Genomic DNA, 24,937 nt, shown 5'->3' with positions numbered 1-24,937 from the left:
ACGGCCCACTAAATATTAAAGATAAAAATTACGAATACTCTTATAAACGACGGATGGCCATCACTCGGTCTCGTTGTGATGCCTTCACAGCCACGGATGGCTTATGGGTTCGAGTGTGTTTGAGTGGTAAGAGTTGTCTTGAATAGTCAGTGTTCGGAGTCGGTTCTTTATGTCAAACAGACGCCTGGTGGTCGTGTGGTGAGGGGGTGGTGCGCGTCATACGTATTAGTCGCTCCCCTGTCACCGTGGTGAACTTGGTTCGGATGCCCGTTGATACGCTGTCGCAGTTCGGAACCCGGTCGGTAGGTGGCGCCCACAGCTCGCTCGCAGCGTGCAGTGTTGGGTCGTCGACCAGGGTGAGCACGGAGCCTTGTCGCCAAACCGCGATCCTCCCCACTCCGGCGGCAGCAGAGACCTCCGACTCGGCAGAGGTTGACCCACGCAGGCCGAGTTGAGCTGTCAAGCGGGTCTTGCCCGCCTGCAGAGGAGATGAGGAGCCGCTTGAGTCGAGCCCCGAGAGCCGGCTCCGGTGAGCCGATCGAACTCGGCTGAGTCCCAGACGAGCTGAAGAGTCGAGCCGACCCGCTGGTCGCAGCTCGCTCCTGAGTCGACCCTCCCGGTCGAGCTGGTTTCCAATGCTCAGGGTCCTTTCTTTTATGCCGAAAAATCCCTTTGGACCCTGCCCACAAGGCGGGGTTTCTTTCGATTTTTGCTGTGTCAGGATCTGTCCGTAGGTAGGTGTGTCCATGTGTGTGTCCGTACATCCGTATGTCCTTGTGTGCATCACCCACGGTATATTCCGTTGTCATACTCCCTCCATAAAATCCACGAGCAAACAATCAGATGTTACAAATTGCCTCGAAGTCGTCTCTCTGTCTGGGTGCAATATTATCTCTTGTCTGGCCTTCTTCATGAACCAAAACACAGACGTTACAAATCGTCTCATAGGCGTCTTTGTCCGTGTTGCACGACCTGGAGGGAGGGGCAACACTCCCTCCGACCCTCACCGACACACAAAGAAATGGTTAAAAAGTTTTAACATTTGTCCCTTACCATTTCACAGTTATGATTCGGTATGTAACCTAAGGTCTGTCGTTTCCCATCGTGGTGCTTGACTCAAGTGGAGGTGTTTCCCCGAGCGTATACACACTCCTATCCCGCGCTGCGGGGATACAAAGACGGCCGGGATCTCCCTTTCTCTCCAACCCTGGGTTTAACATCGCTCTTTTATTATGTATTTTATATTCGACCTGGTGGTGATTCATCCCGTTATCCTGGCTTTCCATAAGTTTTACTTTTGTCTTTTCATGCATATGCTTATTATTATTAATTTATTTCCGATATCTTAGGTTAAGGGGTAAGTTTCTTGATCCTAGGAATTCGTATTCCTTGGTGTCTGCATGGTTATATAAGCGGAGTATAGTTTACGGTGAATAGCGTTAACATTGGTGTTATGTACGATATTATGTATTGTGATGTCTTTAACTTAACTTGTTGGTCAGGGCTTTACTGACATGAAGTTGCATTTCATAGCCCCGCAGTCTTTGCCCCACCCGATTTCTGTTCGCCGTTGTTGTTGCTGTCCAGCTGACGCCGTTAACTCAAGGCCTCATTAATTTCCGTCACTCCTTGTAGGTGAGGGCGGTTGAACCTTGGAGTCAGTTCTGGTTTTTGTCTGCCTGCTTCTTCTTGTGTCCCCTGACCCCGGGAGTTATTATTTCTACTTTTATGGCCTGTCGAAGCCCGACTCGCTGTTGCTGGGCTGGTGGGTCGCTGGGTTGGTGTCGTTCCCGGCTTTTTGCTTACGTTTGCAGTTCGCCGTGCTCTTAATTTCCTTCCCTCTTCAACCTTATATCGACTATTCGCTCCTGTCTGGGTGCGATTCAATTTTGACTTAGGAAGGTTCTGATTGTCATATGCTTCGGGTCGAGTTGTATAGATGGAAATAACATTTCATATTGACTTAATGATGGTGATGGTTCAGAAGGCGTAACTTGTGGCCTGGTTTAATTGGAGTGGGTGTGAATATCAATAACTTTAGCCTACCCTGTTGTTAAATTCCGACTTTAACGTTACTTTAATAGCAATACAGAATAATTGAGCTTTTTGTCTTAACTAGGCGAACGCGAACTTCTGGTGACCCCCGCAGCCTTGTTGTTCAGCTGAGTCTGCATCCTTGAGAGATATACAACACTCTTATTCTCGTCTCACTGTGGCCCTCCAACCTTCTGCTCTGGGAGTGTTATTCTTAATTTCAGGTCAAAGGCCCCCTCACGTTCAGACGTGCAGGGTTGTTTAAATCAGCTCCCTCCCCTGTGCACACAGCCTTGAGCTGACCCACTTCGTTTGACCACTCACCCTGGATTTATCTTTGCTCCCTCAGCTGCAGGAGGACAAGGCGTATTTCTACCTCCTCCCTGTGTGCACGTGTTCCAACTAGCTCGGAATCCCTAAACACACAATCAGTGATGATTCCTGGCTTTCTGTGGTTGTGATTTAGACAAAGGCGCCTCTGCTTCCTTCCATTGCCTTCGAGTTGACACTGCCCTATTATTCGCCCATGTGCTGAGGTCATAGAATTCGTTTTGACTTCAGTAATATTAACATTCAGTATTGGATTAGCAAATGGGCAATGGTTCATTGATGTAGCTCGCAGCCTGGTCTCCAATTTGAGCGAGCGCGAGGATCGATAATTTAGCCTACTCTGTTGTTGAATTTCGAATTTTGACGTTACTTTAAAACCATGCAGGATGGTTGGGCTTTTTGCCTTAACTATGTCTGGCTGACTCTCCCACTGTCTCTGCCGCCTGCACGGGTGACATGTGCCCGTTCATCAGGCCTTATCTTTCCTTGAGGCAAGGTTGCAAATTCTGCCATCCTAGCCCTCCTCCAGTTCATTACTTAACAACCCCTGGTGTTTTGCAGTTTGCTGCGCTTTGGTGTGTTTCCATTCATTATAAAAAACAAGTAAAAAGATAATATATAAAAATATCATCAAATATTATTAATATCAATTTTGGAAGAAGGGGTTAGTATACAACAGGCGCTTACACCTCTATTGTGGGTCCACGTATGATGAAGAAGCGAGGTAGCAGGAGGAACTTTGTGTGTTCAGTGTTCATTTCCAGGATGCAGATCGTTGTTCTTGTTGTTGTTGTGCTCAGCCTGTAACGTCCCACGCTGGGCAAGGCCTCCCCCATCTCCCTCCATCCCTCCTTTCACCAGAGCTGTTCCCACTCAGTTGCGGCCTCCACATTTCTTTGCAATTCGTCTCTCTGCCTTTTTCTTCCCGCTGCCTTCCTCGGCATCCACTCCGGTGATTAATTATGTCCATGCAGATGGTGTGTGAAGGTAACGAGAGTTAATTTTTAGCGGTGTGGTTTTTATTACACGCTTTTATTTAACTCACTTCGTCTGTTGTATCCTCAAAAAAGAAATCGTGTAACTCAATTTTTACACACTTCCCAATGTGCTATCGACTGCAAACTTCGTATAGGTATGTCATGCTGATGACAACACGATATTCTATCATAAAAAAATCCAAAACATATATTTTAAACTTTTACACGGTTTTATTTAACTTACTGTATGTGTTGTCGCATCCAAAAATCTTGTAACTCAATTTCAACCGTATTCCCAATGTCGTATCGACTGCAAACTTAGTATAGCTATGTCATACTAATGACAATACTATATTCTATCGTTAAAATAATATAAATATTTTTAAACAATCTTTTTAACGGCTCTAATTGTCCACGCTCAACTGACGTTTCCTGTACATCACCATGGTCCCTGACGTCACGGCAAGCCTCGGGGAGCCATGCCCCGGTGCGGGAGATGTGGAAGGAGGGGAGGGGCGATGGGGGAAGAAGGCAGGGGGAGGGGCAGCTCGGACAGTACATTTCATTAAAGCGTTTTTTTTAAAAGTTTTTTTATATTTTCTTTTCTTCATGCACTACATAAACCATTGTGGAAGAGTAGAGAAGTCGCCTTTAGTGTAGTGATATGGACGTTTTGATGTCGGGTGTAATGTCTGTATCACCGTGCAGCTCTGAAAGCTAGACTTCATCACACATGCTAACACAGATGCCTCTGTGCTATTGAATGTAGGTGAATGGGAAGGTTGCTGGGAACTTTGTAAGAGAGAGAGGGCCCTTGCCTGCAATACTTTCCAGGATACCAGCACAGTATTGATTCGAGCAAGCATGCTGATGAGAGACACTGGATGTTGAATCCAGTGAAGAGTGCTTTGTGTTTGAATCAATTCTGTTGAAATGATGCACTCCCAGAAGGCCGTTGGGTTTTGGGTAAAAACTACTTTCATTGTTTATGCCTAGAGTCAGCAAATACGAAGGAGGTGCATTGAGTGTGTCTCTATTGCATTACTCATGTTCTCCACAATGACTCATGATTCTGATTGCGTTATGTATTACAGAGAAGGGTGAGTAGCTTGGATCTCCTCTTGTCACTGTAGGTTTAACTTGGAAGAGGGGCTTATGTGCAGAATGGAGTAGGGCAGGTAACCGATACAGGCATTGGAGCAGCACCCAGAGGTCAAGAGGTCAAGGGAAAGTCCTGAAGACAATGGGATATTGTTCACATGTAGAGTGCACCTGGGTGATGAAGAAATTATGACAATGATGATGACCTCTTAACCTTGACCACGCTATTATTACACGGCACACAGCGTAACCCTCAAGAGCTTGACCATCAGCTTATTTACATGTTTTATAACGCTTCTCTTTGTAATTTGTGAGATAAAACAAAATGGTTTAGCTGTGTACCACGTGATTATGAATTGTCCCCTGGTTGCTCATTTTTGTTTATAAGCTGAACATGCTTCAGTCACATTCAAGTGCCGAGAGCATCTGCTGTAGCAATTGGATGACTAATTGGTTTTGCTTGTATTTTTTTGTAATTTTGCAATAGTCTAACTTGTTGTGTACTTTTTAACGATTACATTTTATGTCGGGAGTATTGTGCATTCAATAGTACCTTGGTCTGCGTGCAGTGGGGAGCGGTAGCGCAGCGGTCAACGCACTGCGCTACAAACCCGGCAACCCAAGTTAAATTTCTGCTCACGGCCAACATCAGTGCCGATTATCTGAACCGGTCCTGGGCCTTCCCAAGATCGACTCAGCCTCAAATGAGTACCTGGTGCAGTGTGTAAACATCGCCACTCGGGAGACAAAGGTGGTCGGGTGTGGTTCTGGCCACCCACCCCCTCGTGCGCTATGCCGGTCTTCATAGGTGCTCGTGAACAGCACTTTCGCCAAAAATCTGTTAAGGCTATATGGAGGATCTTTGATTGGTCTATGTGCACATCTCCTGTGCCTGTGTAGCGAGTCCAACTGAGTCGCAGACGTTATTCCTTATAGAAGCAACACTTTTATTTGTAACATGTTGTATGTGTCGGGTAATGAAATTTTGATAAAAATAATAAAAATTAATAATTTTCCGAAAAATGCGCAAATCGCATTAATTATGATAGTGTGTGTATTAATATGCATAAATTATGATGATGCGTGTAATTATATGCATAAATTATGATAATCGCTGAGATAATCGTAGTAATTTATGCGGATGCTTGCGATGATGTTAATGTGTGCAGTTGTGATAATTAGGCTCAGCTTCGTTTATCCAGAGTTGTCAATCAGGATAACACGATTATCATCGATTAAACGTTTACCGATTATCCTAGTGTGTGTTATGATATTTAAGGTCACCAGTTCAGATCTCATCAGGATACAGCTCTTATGAATAAGACAGTTTTGCATGGACTTGGAAAGAAGCACTCGAACAGTTGGTGTTAAGCAATTTTATTCTAACAAGCATGTGACATTCTATCATGCAGGTCAAACATGCGTCAATAATTCATGAATAACCAAACTCTTATGCATTGCGATACTATGCATTCGATTAATATGAATAACTAAAATTCTTATGCAATTACGAGGTTAAGCATTGACTAAAATGAATGAATAAACACTTATGCATTTACTAAATTGAATAACTCAAAACTCTTATGCATTTTTGATATTGTGCATTCGACTAATATGGATAACTAAAATTCTTATGCAATTACGAGGTTAAGCATTGACTAAAATGAATGAATAAACACTTATGCATTTACTAAATTGAATAACTCAAAACTCTTATGCATTTTCGATATTGTGCATTCGACTAATATGGATAACTAAAATTCTTATGCAATTACGAGATTAAGCATTGACTAAAATGAATGAATAAACACTTATGCATTTACTAAATTGAATAACTCAAAACTCTTATGCATTTTCGATATTGTGCATTTAACGAACTGGATGACCAAAATTTATTATGCAATCGTAACCTCTACCTCTCCACCAGGCATCTCATTAGTTCGTTTTTGTATCGATCACAATCGGCGACTGGCCGAGTTTGAAAACAAACATGACACACTTCATTTGCGGTAATAAACAGCACTTATTGTATCCTAGAGGCGAAGGTCTATGTGAGGGCGGGTGTGGGAAGAGCGAGTCTGATTTTTTTAATTAATTTTTCGGCGAGATTCTCTGACAAAGGGGAACTGGTTTGACAAGATTTCCTCTCTCTGTGCACGGTCGATTCGCAATGAGGATTTCGAGGGTTTTAGTTTGCATCGACGAATCTATTGGTCGTTTATGCGATAAGAGAAACAAAAAACCAAGAAAAAAAACTTCACCCTCTTATAACCGACGGATTCTTAATTACTCAGATGGCCACGACTCCTTACGGCCAGCTGGTGTTCAAACTTTATAATTAGTCTTCTGATGATTGTCTAGGGTTGGTCCCATTGTGAGAGAGGTGGATTGTCTCTTGGATAAATTCTTGCATGCGCGGGAAGTAGGTGTGTGCGTGTGTGTGTATGTGCTTCCTGGAGGTTGTGAGTGGGGGAGGTGATACGACCCTGGTTCGCAGATTCCTCTCGCCCGTGCGGGTTGCAGCCGCGACTTTCTCCGCAGGGAGGTGAGCGGCGGCGCTTGGCGGCGCTTGGCGGCCCTCGGTAGCTGACGGCGCGGTGTCGCGTTCTCGGTAGCTGACGGCGCGGTGGCGCGCTCTTGTAGCTGACGGCGCGGTGTCGCGTTCTCGGTAGCTGACGGCGCGGTGGCGCGCTCTTGTAGCTGACGGCGCGGTGGCGCGCTCTTGTAGCTGACGGCGCGGTGGCGCGCTCTCGGTAGCTGACGGCGCGGTGGCGCGCTCTCGGTAGCTGACGGCGCGGTGGCGCGCTCTTGTAGCTGACGGCGCGGTGGCGCGCTCTCGTAGCTGACGGCGCGGTGGCGCGCTATCGGTAGCTGACGGCGCGGTGGCTCGCTCTTTCTCTCCACTGCTGGATGACGAGTCGGTTCTCGTTGGTTGTCGCTCTGGCGATGAACGATGCTTTCGTTCGTTGCTGGTATTGACGTTGGGTTGAAGTTGTTGGCTCGAGAGTGATAGCTGGAATCTCCGTCCGTTTCACTCGCAGCTCGGCGGCTCAGTGTAGTAATTCTTCTTAGGTGGTGCAGACCTCAGCTTGTCAATGCACGTCGCTACCCCGCGAACATCGTCATTTTGGATGACGGAAGAGCTCCTTCGTTGTTGGCGACGAGATGGGGCTCAGAGCCCTGGCGATCTGTGATGGGGCCAGAGGCCCTGACGATCTGTGGTGGGGGGCCAGGCCCCTGACGAAGTGAGTTGAATGGATTTTTCCCCGGCTTATATTGAGAATATCCACTCAATCTTCCCGAGTTGTTTGAAGGCCGTCATATATCTTCCTGTGGGTTGAACACATCTCGTCCGTGTGTTTCGTGTGTTTATTAGTGAAGACACAGTTGTGTGACCCTTCTGGGAGGAGGGGTGTGGAATATTATTTGCTTGCGTGTGCAAATCTTGCTGTTTGTGCTCAAAACGTGATCACCCTCTTCTCTCTTTTGCGAGAGAAAACAAACTAAAACAGAGCGAGAATAAGCAGACACCCTCGCAATCACTCCTCGCGACCTTCCTAACCCTCCAAGCATTCATGGGCCATCTGTTTGTGCTGCGGGGAGACAAAGGCGGCCGTGCTTAACTCAAACACGCGAGCACCCTCCCTCTCTCCGCATCTCTTGCGAGAGAAAACAAACCATGTCAGCACAAACCCCCCCCCCCGCCCCTTTGCGACCTCTCTGCTCCCTTCTTGCCCGCCCCGCGCGGGTCATTCCGAGGCCAGACCCCGCTGGGAGACAAGGGTGGCTGAGGAGATGTTTGCAATACATTTATGTGGTCCTGTGTATTACATTTATTCTTGAATTATATTTTATGAGTTTCTTTGGTCTTGGTATCGGGGTTATCATTCGTCTATGTTTAATGAATATTCGTCATGATCCTCGTCACATTATTATTTTGGGTTTTGCCAAGTTTAGTTCTCCAGAGATTGGTGTTTATTCTGAGTTAATTTTTTTTATGTCCGGAGGTTAAGTGTACTATGCACTTAAGCTTTCTGGAATTCGTACTTTTTAGTTTTTCGGAAGGTCGTGTAGATAGGAAACATATACTTCTAAATAATATGTATGCGGTGAATATAAGGGAATTACTAATAATAAAAAGTATTGTTTGTTGGTTAATTATCTATGTTAAGTTTCTACTTCTCGGTAAGGAAAACGTTAAGAAAACGCGAGTTTCAACCGTTGTTTGCTCTGCCCTTATCTGGACATCTCCAGATGTCTTTGGGAGGCTAGTCCATACATCTTTTGTCCATCTGGATGTCCATGACCTCTTTGTGACCGAACTCTCAACATTTTAACCGCCCTCCATGTTTCATGGATTCCTGGTGTTCTTGTGAGGAGAAGTGAGTTGTTTTCATTAATTAATTAAAAAAAGGTATATATATATAGATTAAAAAAATTATTATATTTTTTTGAATTGTTCTTAATAAAAAAAAGGGTATAGACACAACAATCCGCCCGTTTGAAAATTATCAGGGGTCGATTTGGCCACTGGCGAATTTTCAAACCAAGTAAATGCCCTTTTTTTTGTGTTATGAATCTATAAGCCGCCCTCACTCTCGGCGGTTATTTCTTACGACGCGCGCATATGTATCACAATCGTAACATGGTTACATTTGAAATAAGCAAAAGAAATAAAACACAACGTTAAACATCGGTACTAATCCATAGCGCATTCCTTCCAAAGCGCGCGCATATGTATCACAATCTTAACAAGGTTACATTTGAAATAAGCAAGGAAAATACAACAAAACTTTAACATCGATATCACCAGTTACATGGTTCTCATACATCATAACTCCGACGGATATTAATTTTTTTGTTTTTGTTAAATCCTGGGAAACGCTAGGTAGCGGTTTCGAACGCATTTTTGCGTTATTTTTCTCCTGTTACATCCTTGCAATCTTTTTACCAAGTTCCGAGTGTCTGGTTTACCACTTATCACTTTGATCATTCGATCACGGTTTTCCGGTTCGTTTTTGTAATTTCCCCTCTCACTCTCTCGCGTCGTGGGAGTGTGTGGTGTAAAATTGTGCTGCACATAATCAGAATTCGCGCACACAACCAACTTCTGTACTCCATCATCACTGGCATTCGCTCTCTCTGCGATTACATGCACATTTGCCGAGTCAGTGTGTCGATTTAATTCTGTCCCTCGTAATGTTGCCCTCTTTGTTTTTACGAGTGTGTTGGATTTCAACACCATTCCCGATACGTCATGGACATTCGTCTCCATTTTAGCACTCCGATCCACATAAATTTTGGTTTCCCTTGGATATTTTCCATTCAAAGGCTCATGCCTGCGCTCCTCAGGGCGTGTCCCTGCTGTCTGTTTTTGTACTGTCTGATCACGCTTCAATGCAACCCTGTCCTTGTATTCGATCCGCGCGTCATTTACGGAAGCATTGTCCACGTTTTTGCCCGCCCTGTCACTTGTAGCCTGCCTGTATTTCCCATTGAGCTCAGGGTTTAACACCTCGGCGGGTGGGGCGCGTGTTGGCCGCTCGCTCGCGCTCACTGTGGGTAGTTCATCATGTCTTTGGACCGCATTCTGTGTTATTCCTCTATTCCCTCCTGGTATAGCCGGTGGAGGAATTGGTCGGAATTGGATCGATTGTGTTTGACCTCCCATCCTGCGATTCTCCTGAATGTTCGCATCCATACCTCCGCGGTCTGTGTAACACCTTCCCGCTAGGTGGTTATCTTGCCATCTCTGTGCGTAATTTGAACCTTGCGTGTGTCGTGGGATGGGGTGTTGATATGGTTCTGCTCTGAACCTCTCCCTCCTACGATTCTCCTGCATGTTCGCATCCATACCTCCGCAGTCTGTGTACCTTCCCGCTGGATGGTTATCTCGCCATCTTAGTGTGCAACTTTGGCCTCGTGTGTGTCGTGGCATGGGGTGTTGGTATGGTTCTGTTCTGAACCTCCCCCTCCTGCGATTCCTCTAAATGTTCGGCTTTGTGCCGCTCTCATTCTCGTGCCAACCTCTCTCTGGGTTATTTTGCCATGTGTGCGTGCGTGTTTGCTCCGTCCTGCATTGTGGGACTGCTCGGTGATTTTTATTCCTCTCTGAGAGGCTGGGTTCCTTATCCCTCTCCCTGTGTTCTGGATCCGAATTCTGATTCTTAGCTCTGTATAACCATGCCATGTACGCCTTGCTCTCTATGCGGCGTAAGGATGCGGTTTCTGGATTCAGAACCATTCTCACCCTTTCTGTGATCTCTGGGCTCAAGGATTCAAAAACATAATTTTGAACATTTTATCTCCTTCGTGGTATTGATTCACATCGCCTGCGTAATACGCTCTTTTAAATTGTACGAGGTAGTCACGTGGATCTTGGTCCATGCCCTGGGTCATCGATTTTACAGCATAAAACCCCTCAGTGAGTGTCGAATATTCTCCAAACTTCCGAATCACTGCCAGGCTCAGTTGTTTAAAATCATTTCTAACCTTGTGTGGTAGTGACTTTACCCATGGAATAGATTCTTTCTGTAAGCTCCGTTTCAACAAACTCGCTTTTTCATCCCGTCTCCTCAGCCCTCTAATCATTGCCTCCTCTTCCACTGTTGCGATATGTGTGTGGATATCCATAGTCTTATTGTGTGGGTCAAAATCGGGAATTCTGACTAGAGCCTTGTCCATCAATTTAAGGGTTTTACTGTTGAATAAGTATTCCGAAAGTTGATCGCCGTCAGCGTCATCATAAAACAAGTTATCATCAGGCAATCTGTCACTTTTATCTGTGCTGTGTCGCTTGTGTTTAAGTGGCGTGTATTTTTTGTGTGCGCGCCCAGTGCTGTGTCGCTCGTGTTGCCATTTCCCTTCAGTTTTTGCCTCTGCCCTTGGTGGAGCACGTCCTGTCGACTTTACTTTAACATTTTGCTTCCCTCTATCTGTGAAGTTGTCAATCTCACATGTTTTTGTTTGCATATGTATCTCTCCATCCCTTCTCTCGAATTGTGAGGGTTTCTGTTTGTCAAGGTTTTTTTGTTCGATATCCATAATTTTTTTGCGATTAGTCCCTGGACTCTGTCCACGTACCCAAGAGTGTGATTTAATGTTACTTCCATATTTATTCTGTGGATCAACGTCTGTGAGTTTCGCTGGTGTCGCGAGCCCTGATTTCTCCTCCCTTACGATGGTGTGAGGACATTTTTCCTCGTTTATTAGAAACGATTTCTCTCCTGTTTCCTTTCCGAATTTTCCTTCATTCCACAATCCCTGTCTGTATGCCTGTGTGAAAAGGAATGAGTCCTGTCCTGCCTTCTCTGCAGCTTTTGCATCGTGTTCGCCTTCGTTACATTTTATCCAGTCAATTAGTTTCCCCCGACGTGTGTTCGTGTTATCGATACAGCTCCCTTCCCATATGTCTCTCTGACTGTACTGCTTTGTAACAGATTGGTCGGTACGTTTTAATACGAGCTCCCAGTATTCCGTAATCCATTCAAAAATTATTCTTAATCCTATCATCTCATAACACAAAGGGGTAACTGCCCCTTTACCGGATACAGCCTAGGGTGGTGACCACCCAGCTAACTACACTATACAGAGCTACAGCGATGGAGGGTCGGACCCTTTCACTCGGGTCCGCGACCACGTGTTTTCCTCGTAGGACGTAGAGCTTCCAGCTTGAGAAGTAGAGCTTCCAGTTTGTAGAATGCAGCGACCCCGGTCCCTCTCAGGGACCCGCCTTATATCCCGCCACGGGTCGGGGCCACTCCGCCCTTGGCCCCGCCCCCTTCTGGAGCCTTCCAGCTCCCTCTCGATCCCTCTCGAAAGCTCTCCCCAGACACGTGATCCCCCCTAGTCCCCCCAACTGGGGGCTTCTCTGTGGACACTCCAGATCACGTGTCTACGGGGTCAACCAGAGTGCCATGGCTCAGGGCAACCCTGCCCCTGGGCTGACACTCTCCCACTCCCCCCTGTGGGGGCCCGCACCACACGCTATGCGTGGCACCCGCGCTATCCCAGTGCCCACCAAGCCCCGCTAGAGCTGGTACTACACCTGCATAGTACTTACTTAAGATTGCCGTGGTGAGGCCTAGTCCCGTGCAGAGCCCCCGGTCTCGCCTAGATTGCCCAGCCGGCCGAGGTGGCACCTTGGCAGGCTGGGAGCTGGGCCGCTACCCCACCCCCCCATCAACCCCCCGCCCGTGCTACAATAATACTATCTAAGCGCTATAATATTAGAAACTACCAACCCTATAGTAGTAAGTGCACACATTGGGGTGGGGGGGGGAGAAGAGGACATGACAGTTTTATGAATTTACCTCAGCGTTGTGTGTATTTTTTTTGCATTTTGAACACGAATGAGAAATACCCCCCCTCCACCGATGACGTGTGTGCTCGCGGAGCAGCGTGAAGAAATAATTAAATAATAAATAGCGATAGCTTGCTAATTTAACTACTTTAAAGTTGACGGATGGGAAAATAGTGCTGGCTCACCACGAGGCTTATGGCATGCTACCTGGCAACACCATTTTGAGACTAGGCTCAAAAGAAAGCTTTCTCTGGTGTGGACCAATCAGTTTAAAAGACAATGCATATATTATCAGAGGATGTTTATTGTTTGCATTCTGACCACAAGTATTGTGGTTAATGCAGACATGATTCCTTGTAAAAGGTTTCAGTTTGGTGTTTAAACATCTCAACACCTGTTTTGTTGCCAGAAAAAAGGGAAAAACCTATTGTCGTATTTGACATTTATTTGTCTTTTTGAGAATCCAATGGATGTGTCTTTACAGCATTCCCTCGTTATTCACGAACTTGCCATCTGCGATTTTGGCTATTTGCAAATCGCATCTGGAACTCTACACGACTGCATCGAGAGAGAGAGAAAAAAAGAAAATTATGAGATAAAGTGATGTATTTAATCTTATTTATGTATTTACTGCAGGGTTTTTGTAGGCCAATACCATTATCCACGAAATTAACTATTCACGAGCATCTCCACGTTTCCATAGGGATTAACGAGGGAGATACTGTTGAATGATATGGATTTGCATTTATTGAGCGCTTAATGGCCCCAGCATCTCATAAAGCACCTAATATCCACGTCTCATCTCCAATACCCAGCTGATGTTTTCTTTTACTGGCCTAGGGACCCCCCCCCCACCTCCAATGGTGGCGATTGTCCCTGCACGGCATATGGTCATTTAGAGCATGACCCTGACACACATGGCCTTCTGTTTTGTGAATAAGGCCACAGGATCTGTAGCGTCCCACTCTCACCCAGGCGGCGCGACAGAAGGCGAACCACGTGGATGCGTGGACATGTGCAGGTTAAATTACATGATTATAGCCTGTTAAAAAAACTAAGCAGACTTTGACGTGACACGGTAGAAAAGTCGATGGCCGATGGAAGAGGTTGGAGGAGGAGTGGCAACTCCAATGAGCACGGTTGGCTATGTATGGTGTGCGAAAGAAGTTCGATATACACACATATGGGGGGAAGGTTTTTTTCACAAGGGTCAACTTCAGGGGAGATGGAGCAACGAGGTGAACTCGTGTGTGGATTGTGTCTTCGCAGGACAGTGGGGAGTGGTGAAAACATGGGGAGGCTTTCATTCAGCAGTAGATAGATAATGGCTAATGATGATTCTCTTAATGGTTCAACTGTATTCGTTTAGTTATAACTGGCTAAATAATAGTCGACTCAGCACAGTCATTTTTGCATGAAAGGCTTTGGGTCGAATGCAGGTCAACACGAATAATAATAACACGTTAAAACGTGCAATTATTAAAATGTCCTTTGGCCAGGAAAGCCCCCATTAACTCACAACACACAGGGAGGGTCCAGCGCTGAGATAAATGAGAAAATGTACAGCGGCGTTATTTCCCCATGCTCACTTGACGGTGTTAAACGAAAGTTTTAAGTGGGTTTTTTTTATCTTGAGAAAATTTGCACAGGGGAGATGTTTCCTTTGTCATTGTGAAGATGATTACTACTGCTGTATCGTACTTCTTGACACCCAGGAGACTTTTAGAACCAGACGGAGACGAGGATTCTTACTTGAGGCTGCTTGCCGTTTATTCACACTTTTACACACTCTGTCCACTATACACTCACTGGTTGTTACACTCTCTGCACTCGACGCTTACACCCGTTATGGCGCACGTCAGAACTCTGTCCTTTACGCGGACATCCCTTCGGCTATCCCGGGTACGGCTCCCCTTTGTCTACCCCCTCGTCTGCCTGGGCGGGGGATCATCCATCACCGCCGGGCGACGAGGTGAAACCTCTACATCTCTAGCCCTTCTTTGGCGACGCCTGGGATGTCGTTCACGCAGGCTCTCGTTCTTCTTCCAATGGTGACGACTTCACTCTCCCAACGGCGACCCCGCCGTCGTCACGGGGTCCCCCTTAAGTACCCCTTGGCGGCTCCTCCCCTAGCTCGGCCCCGCCTTCGTTCCCGAAGGTACCCCCCCCCCCCCCCTTACAGCACCCGTGACGTGACGTCATCCTCCGCTGTCAACTCGCTCGCACCTCCCTGTGTACGCCCTCATGGTTGCTCATTCTACTCCTCTACACTACTACCAAGTAGACTCTCCGCGCTCATGACGGGGAGGACGGCCGTGGATAATTCAAAATCGAGGATAATCCAAAAATAAAAACATTCCAGCGGTTTTCTATGCCAGAAACCACGAATATTAGGTATATATTGTGTTTAAGTTAAGAAAATTTTGTTTGCTAATGAACAAATACAAATTTGCAGTAAAGAATTGGGCAATCAATACGCGTACTCAGTGATGTCACTTTCCTGCTCCTGTGCAGAAGACAGCAGCAGAGCCACACCAATCAACATCAATCAAACTCCGCCCACTGTTGTACAGATATGTAACTACTGTAGTGTAGAGCCGATCGGAGCACATATTAGTTACGTTTAAGCACGTGACTTGTAATACACATTTACAAGAATAACAATGTATGAGAGTTTTTGGATGATTAATTTGGGCTTGAGGGAATATCCATGAGTTATTAATTTATGTCAAAATCTCGGTTCAACCGCACACGGATAATCAAGAGTCTCCTGTCTTATTATATTTGGGCAGAGGTACCCCTCCCCGTGTCCTCACGTAAAGCCGCTCAATGACATCTTCCTACGATGACAACAAATACAGCAGCAACTCGAGCAGCACTAACCTCAACAACTACAACAACTGCCACAGCCACAACTGCCAACTGTTTGCAACTAAATTAGCGGACTTGTTCCCCTCATGATTTGCATAGAATCTAAATATCTCTAATGGAATGATGATAAAAAAAAACGACTTGGAAGAGTTGCTTGCCACAGTGGCAAGATGTTAACTCCCTTGTCTGGTATGCAGGAAGTCGTGGGTTCGATACCGACCCTCATGTCTGCTGCTGTATATTTGGAGTTTGCATGTCTCTCTCCCCGTGTTCACGTGCATTTTTCTCCGGGTCCTCCCACATTTAGAAAACGTACCTTTAGAGCATTTGGATGCTATACATTTCCACGAGATAAGCCACTTCTGGAAAAGAGCTTTCTAGCTCAGTGGGCCTAAACTGGTAAAATAAAAAAAATATTTAGTTCACTGGTGATGATACGTTGGCCTTTGGTGCATGATAGTCATCTGACGAGGTAACATTCTCCCCCTTAAAAAAAAACGGAGGTAAAAGACAAAATGAAATAAATTGTCCGGCAAATGCCTGATACCTTATGAACAGAAAAAAGGCCTGCCACTGTACGTTCTACAAAATGTAATTGGCACTGCGGCTTGCACACAAAACGTCATCTTAAAGCCCCCGCGTGGGCGGCTCGGGACGATGTGGGAAGGAGCGGGGAGATGAAAGTGGAGTGGCGGAAGGGGGCAGTGGGGGCGGAGCCGCGACGGTGGCTGTGTCACCATGGCACCTTCCCGGATGCTCTCAGGGTTCCAGTTAACGTTACATCCCGTTTCCAAAATAATTTGAAAAACCGATTTTTTTTTTGTTAAACGTTCCATTGAACTAATATTCTGCTCATTTGAAAGCCGAGCCTGATATTCCGTGATCGAGTAAAATAACAAGTGAATTGGTGTTATCCATTATATTACCAATTTAACGAGCCTTTGAATACTTAATAACCGATTAAGATCCTTTTGGAAGTATATTTTAATATGTGCTCAAATTTAACAGTTTTCTTTCACTCAACACTGCACCATTGTTTTAACCTATCGCTACAAAAGGAATGCAAATTGTTTGTTCTCACAAAAACACATTAAAGATTCATCGCAGTCTATTTCATTTACTTCAAAGTAAGAATGTATTTGGATGCCTCATTAGGAGATGGCAACAAAAAAAGCAATTGCTTTGCAGAGTTTTAAAGCATTTCCCTCTGTTTCACATGCTCATCGGGCTCATCAAGGGTACACCATGAGGGCGTGCAATTGACCCTTATGGCGGTACCCCGGGGTACCAAATAATACAAAATGGCCAAGGCAATGAAATATTTTATTTCTGGGACACTCTTTTTTACCAGGGGTGTACTTCACTCCGCGTCTGCGGTACCAATCAATCCGAAATCAGTGCTAATCCACGATGTCAAAACGCAGCGAGGACGATTGCGCTGAAACCCTGGACGCTCGTATGCACCAGTTGATTGGGTGGGATCTTGGTGATTGGGAATCCAGGCCATTATCTGCCTTTCTCATAGCTCTCGATGAGATCGATGATTTCAAAAAAACTTTCGAATCCAACTTCATCGCGACTAGCTGGGAGAAGCACATCCTCGCGTTCATGTCGAGCGCGTCAGCATCAGCGGCGGGAGCGGCATCCCCTGTGGCAGGTGCCACTTCATCGGTGGCAGACTCGTCATCTTCGGCAGCAGAAGCAGCGACATTCGTGATGGGCGCATCATAGGCTTCTGGGACGGCGTCCTCCCGATTGTCCATGTTATCGAGCATCGAAAGTGTTCGTCGGATGGGCGGTGTTGGTGGTTCGTAGCAGACCGTGCCTCGTCGCATTGTTCGTGAACGGTGCAATCGCAAGATGACGGCGTTGCAGCATGTGATCACCAAGCTGGGTCAAGAAACGATTAACAAGATTCAGAACGATTGGGCATTGATGGAGACCATCCAGAACGGATCGGAATGGCAGCAATCTGAGGGGATTATGATTAACATGATCCAGTCGGGGCTATCGGAAATTTTGATTTGTTCGATCATCCCTGTTGGCGGTTACAAAGTCACACGTCTACGCAAGGTCCTCAAAGATGGACTCGACACTCTTCATACGCGACGTGCTCCTGCGGTCTCACATCACGCGCTTGCCGATGCTGATCTCGACGCCATCAAACGGGACTCCAAAATACGGGAGGTTGAAGATGGCTTTCCCTGTGCTCATTGACGACCCAAACAGTACCTCGTCGAGCCGAAGATCACGTGGACCGAACTCATTCGGCGATACAAGGTCAAGATGGAGGCCCAGGACTGTTGTGTCGTGTCCTTTTCAAGATAGATTCAGTACGTACACATGTACTATCCCGGTCTTAGCTTGAAGCGCACAGCCTGAGACGTTGGCGACTGCTGCGTTCGAATCGATATCCAGCTGGAACACAAGGATCTTCCGGATGATGAACGTCAACGCCTACTGCTGGAGAAGAATATGCATCTCGATGCTGCCATCGGCCAGTGCAGAATGGTGTCCAAATTCGGCAAGGAGTACATCAAACAACACGCTCCTGATTAGAAAGTCCCCGACACCGTCATTCCGGAACACTACGACAACAACGACGCAGCCGGCGTCGACCTGAGCGGACTGCCGTCGGTGCAGGAATCGAACGGCCTTCCCACTATCCAGAGTCAGATTGAGGATTTTGGCGGTAGCTTCGCCATGCCGCACTAGGGTCACATTCGCCCGTCCGCGGATTACTTCAATTCCAACCTGATGGTCCAGAACTTCGTCCTCGCGGACATCACGAGCGGTGTCAACAACGTCATTTTCTACGACGAGCGCGCAAGATGGAAAGGATCCAGACGCACTGTGCAGCCTCTGCTTCGTGTACCACATGAAGCTGCTCACCATGAAGACGGCCCGCATGATGCCAAGCACTTTGATCATTATTCTCGACAACTGTGTCGGCCAAAACAAGTGGCAGCTGGTGATGATGTTCTTTGCGATGCTGTCGCTATTGTTCTACAGCAAAGCCGTTCTGCTATACTTCATACCAGGGCACTCGCACAACCAGGCCGATCGGGTCGTCGCATGGTGTCGCAATGCGATGAAAGGTAAAAACTTTTACACCCCGATGAACATCGTGCAGGCCGTCGACAGCATTAAGGCGACATTAGTTAATTATCGCGATTCCAAATGCCCATTCTATACAGGCTGGGACGCGATTTTGAAAAAACACTTCAAGCAGATGCCAATTCGCTACACGTTCAACTACTTTTTGAGATCGATGAAGGGCTCGTTAACATGAGACGCCTCAGCTCGACGCCCGACAGTGAGGTCGTCCACGTCCCGCTGATCAAGCAGGAGAATGTCGAACTCGTCCGTAGGCACGATCGAGCAGTGGACGTTGCAATCAATCCGTTTCCAGACGGCTCCTGGCGGCAGCCTGACGATTAAGAAATTGCTATCGCTCTCATACCTGCCATATTACCCGGCAATCACGGGCGAGATCAGCTCGCAAATCGACGACCCGACTCAGCAAGCAGTCCCCATCCGCTCGAACAAACGCCAGCTTGTTTCGATTGACGCAATGGTGGACCCGGACACCGCTGCGGCACCAAAGGCGAAACCTGGGCGTCCCAAGAAGAAAACGGGCATCGCTCCGGGGCAGAAATCGATCCTGTCCTTCTTTGCCAAACAGCATAAAAAAATCCGTTATCGAAAAATTATACTTTGAATAGTGCATCGTATACAGCTCGTCGAGATGGGTCGATTGCCGCATTGCCGACCATCAATAGACTAAAACTGACTGCATCACGGACATTATGCGAGAGCCGGGGTACTATGGTACCCCAGGGTACCGCCATAAGGTTCAATTGACGTTCATAGGGTGGGATCACGTGATTATTATCAACCAGGGTGCCCATGGCTGGCCGCTCGTTGTTGAGGCATTTGTCCAGCAGCGGATTTACAGAGGGCTGTCGAAAGTGTGCTGCGGTCCAACGGCATTTGCACACAAACAGCTGGAGGGGGAAAAAACAATCCCGTTTGCGGTGCGAAGTTGATTTAAAGCCGCGATAAACGCAAGCTCGGAAGCGGTGCGTCCTTGTTGAGAGTGGAATTGCTGGTTAATTGTGAGCAGGCCGCGTGGTGTGCCACTCCCCACGTGGTGTGCCGCTCGCCACTGCCCACATGGTGTCCCGCTGCCCACGTGGTGTCGCGCTGCCCACGCGGCCTGCCGCTTCCCATGTGGTTATTCTGTGTGCCGCTGCCTACGTGGCGTGCCGCCGCGTGCCGAGTCGGTTCCCGACCTTGCGTGCTGTGCGCCACTTTGAGGCGGTTGTTGCGTCGTCCCCTTTGCTACAATACCGGCGAGCACCAAACGTCTGCTGCGCCCCGGCCTCCTGCCAAATGACTGTGAAGCTAAATATTGAATCAGGCACCTACAAAACATCTCTTTTCGTGATACTGCGCGTGGAACAAAACACTCCTGCGGCGGGAAGCCAGCAGATGCCCCCGGGTGTGGCTGTCATATTCCCAGCCCACCTCAGACAGGCTGTCCCAGTGCAGCGCCCCAAGCTCTTGTGAAAATCTGGGTCTTTGTCCCGTGTTTCAAATTTTCTGGCGTCGTGTGGCGACCACTGATAGGGGCAAAAGGTGTGGCTACCTGGCAGCAATAAACCAGGTGAGTGGTTAGAGCAGGGCCCGGCAACCTGCGGCTCTTTAGCTGCCCCCATGCAGCTCTTTGGCTATGGAATGCCTCGGTGATGATAAAATGTACAAGAGTCAAACTGTACTGTTATTCCCTTACCTATTTTGTTTATTTGAGTCGGAATTTTGTTTGTCATCTGCTGTATACCCGCTGCCGCGTCTGTGTGCAAGTGAGCTCTGCGTGTGATGCGGCCCTTGAACTATTTTGGTCAAAGACAAAAACAACAGAAAAATGTCTCTCCTCCTTCTTTGAACAGTTGCCGACCCCTGGCTCCGAGTGACCGCGGCAGGGAATGTCCCCCGAGTCTGCACGCCAACGTGCACCGCCTTCACCTTTTGGGGGTTATTTGACCGTACCTCGCCGAGATGGTCGGTGCAAATTGGTGAAGGCTAGGATCGAAAATGTACAGAGACCCCCCTGTACTTGTACTGCCCTCTGCTGCCCATCGCGTAGCCCTGAAGCAGCAGCAGCAGCAGCCGGTAGCACCTGGGTTGTGAATGGAGCTCGACCCATTCCAGCGCCGTCCATGCTCAACCCCGCTTCACATTCGCCTTCCTACCCCATTGCCCATTCCACCAACCACAGCAAATGTGATTCATATAACTTCATCACCTTCCGAATAATCCTCATCTACGAGTCACATAATCATGATTCACGTCCCCCCGTGACTTTCATTATCGCTTTATTCACCTTTCGTGAAGAACCAATCGCATTTCTGAGCTTTTGCAATTAGTTCCCCCCCCCCCCACTATGATGGAATTAAACAGTTTAGCGGCCCGAGCCAAAGCAAGTAGTTACATTGACGGGCGGAAATCGATTTCGGCGCGATTTATTTTCACCGCTGGTGAGACGAAATCTCAGTGTTCCGAGGCCACCGCCGCCACTGCCGCTGCACGATAACAACGGAGGAGCGGAGGGAGTGAGAGAGGAGTGAGCGAGGGAGCCCTTTTCCCAGCAGAGGGACGCTACAGACTGGACAACGGCAGCAACGGGCAACGAGCTGCGTGGGTAGAGCGGGGCTGGAGCTCACGGTGCAGCTGATCTGCTCCTGATAGTTTTTATTTTGGGTTAGAGCGCGTAAATACACAAATGTCGTCGCTAAATGCCCCACCACCCCACACAGCCAATCGGTAAGGTTTGTCACATGAACAAAACTTGCCAGTTCGTTACTAGTTCGGCACACCGGTGTGTTGGAGAGTAAACCCACAATATTTACACTTCAAGTACGACTTTCTTTCCGGTAATTACAACCAGCTTCATCAGGGTTAAAGGGAGGTGTGGACCGCCCTACTCAACACGCGGCCGCCGCAGCCCTCAGCAGGACAAGCGGATTGAGAAACGAACAAACTCATCAGGCTGGTTGTACTTACCGGTGGTTTTACTCTCCAACACAGCGGCGTGCTGAACTAGTCACGAATTGGCGCGTTTTGTTTACGTGACAAACCTTACTAATTGGCTGTGTCGTGTGGTGGCGGGTTTAACGACACCTTCATATTTATGCGATCTAACCCAAAAAAACATATATTATTGATAATATTGGTCGCGAAAGCCTACCGCGTGTTAAACTGCTTTGCTCATGTCTGCTGGGAACCGCACCTCCGGTTAGCACCGTTGGCTACGTACGGTGCGTAAGAAGTTCAACATACACACAACTGCGATCGAGACGGGTTTCCAGTCAAACCTGCACGGAAGCGTGGCTTTCGGCCCTCATTATAGAAGCTGGTTTGCACTGAGAGTGTGGCCCAGATATTGCCTTCATGGGTCAATATCCAGATATTGCCTTCGCGTATATAGTCACACAGAAGTGGTTTATGCGCCAATTTCATGATTCTATTGAGGAACTAGCAATGACCCTACACAAGTCATCTTCCGTATCTTCACGCGACCTTCCGGGCTCCCGTAATTCGTGCTCTGCTCCGAGGTTTTTCAATTTAAGACACATTATAAGTGCTGCAGACGTTATTTATGATGGTAGTGATGATGATGATGAATGTTCGTACGTGCGAGTTTGTGTGGACAAGAAGTAATTCAGGTCAAGCCCAGGTATGAGACAATTGCTGATATTTATTATTCCCTTGGTATAATAATACTGCGTGTTTCACATTGAAATGTATACTCTGTTTATTAGTGCCTTTAGTCATCCAAATGGCAGCTTCTGCTTCAGAAATTGTCACAGTGCTGTATAACTTAAGCGGGACTGGAGAATAATCACCTCCACATTCTCGCCACATTCATTGCAGTGATGGCAACCATGATAAATGTTCATTCACGCGTGTTTGTGAGGACAGGAAGTAATTGGCTCCACGCCACTTGATCTCATTGTATTTATGTGTTCATGAAGTGTGGGTACTGCCTGCGACCGATTCTAGGACGTCTTGACCGGCGTGGAAGAGTAGGCCAAGTAGCTCATAAAGGGGGCTCTCGGGAGCTCCCGCTCGTGGAGATTCTTCCACCAGCAGTGGCACAGGGAAGAAACTCGCAGGGCTGCACTGGGCCCACCCATGAAACTGAACTCGAGTTTTTGCTTGCCACAAGTGAACCGCAATATCTTGCTTATTTCGTCAAGGTTCATGAACCATCACTGCACGACCTCTGGTCATCCTCGCAGCGGCTCTTGGCTGGCCATCAAACAAAGGCGGTCACCGCGTCGCGAGCTTTCAGGGGCACTTCTGCGGCCGTCTGGAACGCTCTTCCTTCCGATATTAGGCAGCCACTGGAGCTATGCACTTTGAAATCATCGATATTCAAAACTAATTTCTTTAGACCTGATTTGTTTGTTTAGTATGTTGCACCTCCGATTAACATGGTTGGCTACATACGGTGTTAAAGAAGTTCAACATCCGTCCATCTACCTGTCAATCCATCAATCATCTCTCCGTCATCTCTCCGCACCCCCAGTCGACGCGGTTGGCCACGTGCGGTGCGACAGAGGTTCAACATCCGTGCATGCCCCGCCGCCCGTGCGCCCCCTTGTCCCGCGCCCCAGAGTACGAGCTCGAGCCGTGCAGGGACCCGGGCGTGCCGGCGCTCGGCTCGCGCCTCGGCTCGGGGCTGCTGGTGGGCGACGCCATCGTCTTCTCGTGCGACGCCGGCTACCGCCTCGAGGGGGCGGCTCGCCTCGTGTGTCTGGGCGGCGGCCGCCAGGCGTGGAGCGCCCCGCTGCCACGGTGTGTTGGTAAGATGGTCACTTTCCCGTTGCTGGTCACGCGCACGCTCACGCACACACGGCTACAACAAGAACAGCGACTCGCAAAGAACCGCCGGGCAGTAGTGGGATGCCATTTAAATCGAGATTGAAAACCAATTTCTTTAGAACTGCTTTTTATGTTTTCATTTGTCGTCTTTCTCCCGCACCTCCGATGAGCACAGTTGACTACTTACGTGACCTCACCCAAAGAAACCTGTATTATGGATGATATTGGTCGCGAAAGCCTACGTGTTAAACTGGTGCGAAAGAAGTTATACATTCATCCAGCACGGGTTTGGGGTTGGTGCGGTGGGCGGAGACATCTCCGCTTTCGCGGACACCCTCGCGTGTCGTTCGGCACGTTGTCCGTTGCTTCGTGCGGTGTACGCCGTTTCTTCTACGACTGAGAAGCTCCCAACACGTGGCGCGAAACGTTGGACATCGTGCCAAGCGACACCGCGCGGGACTCCCCCCACAACACGAGGGAGGAGAGCTGCACAGGGGGACCGCCCACGCGGCGCGGATTCTGTCAGTGGAATATTTTTAGAAGGGGGGAGAGGCTTATGCTCACCTCGGTGATCTGCTCAGGTGGCAACTCCGGTGGGAGATGCACAAACCTGGTCGGTCGCATAGCAGCATCGAGGAGCGGAAACACAACAGGCTCACGAGCCTGTTGTGTTTCTCACCGCCTCTCCCATAATGCAGCCTTAAACCCGTCACCTTCATCATCCTCATCATAAACACTGCGTTATAAGACAAAAACGTATCGCAATTGCAATTTGTATTTATGGGAACATGCGGTGTCTGCGAATGCATTTTAAGAGTTTTAAGGAGATGGGAGATATTTTTTTGCCCATATTACATTTTCCCCCCTCCATTCCTTGGAGACTTCATTATTGGAATTTTCCAAGGTTGCCCCATCAGCCATTGCTGATTTGGTGGCTCAGTCCCGACCCACCTTTTGTTACCTCGATCCCTTCCCTACCAAATTAAATCAAGAACATTTCCATTTACTCTGCCCATTTGTAACCAACATTCTGAATACATTTCTCAGCTCTGGTATTGTCCCTTCCACCTTAAAACTTGCAGCTGTTACACCTCTCCTGAAAAAGATTGGCCTTGATTATGAGGTTCCAAATAATTATCGCCCAATCTCCAATCTACCCTTCCTAACCAAGGTCCTTGAAGGCCTGGTTGCCTTGCAGTTGAACCACCATTTGTCCTCTAATTATTTGCTGGCTCCATTCCAGTCTGGATTCAGGGCTGGACACAGCGCTGAGACGGCTCTGGTTAAAGCGGTGAATGACCTTTTGATCACTGCTGACTGGCTCACCCAGTATTCTCGCTTTGCTGGATCTGAGTTCAGCCTTTGACACCACAGATCATGATATCTTGACTCCATCATGACATCTTGATTGATCGTTTGCAAAGCATCATGG

The 24,937-nt window shown here is 47.7% G+C and overlaps 1 protein-coding gene across 4 annotated transcripts in view; it reads left to right on the top strand.

The window, feature by feature from the left end:
- Positions 1-24,937, top strand: part of LOC144944586 (CUB and sushi domain-containing protein 1-like) — a 785,462-nt gene that overhangs the window by 597,091 nt on the left and 163,434 nt on the right. For all 4 annotated transcript variants that reach the window (XM_078872870.1, XM_078872887.1, XM_078872877.1 and 1 more), the window contains exon 21: positions 23,298-23,486. In XM_078872870.1, coding sequence (XP_078728996.1) covers positions 23,298-23,486 — 189 coding nt within the window. The remainder of the gene's footprint in view (positions 1-23,297; positions 23,487-24,937) is intronic.

This window comes from Lampetra fluviatilis, chromosome 2, assembly GCF_964198595.1.
Source record: "Lampetra fluviatilis chromosome 2, kcLamFluv1.1, whole genome shotgun sequence".
NCBI classification, from domain to species: domain Eukaryota; kingdom Metazoa; phylum Chordata; class Hyperoartia; order Petromyzontiformes; family Petromyzontidae; genus Lampetra; species Lampetra fluviatilis.
This window is presented reverse-complemented; position numbering and strand designations above follow the sequence as displayed.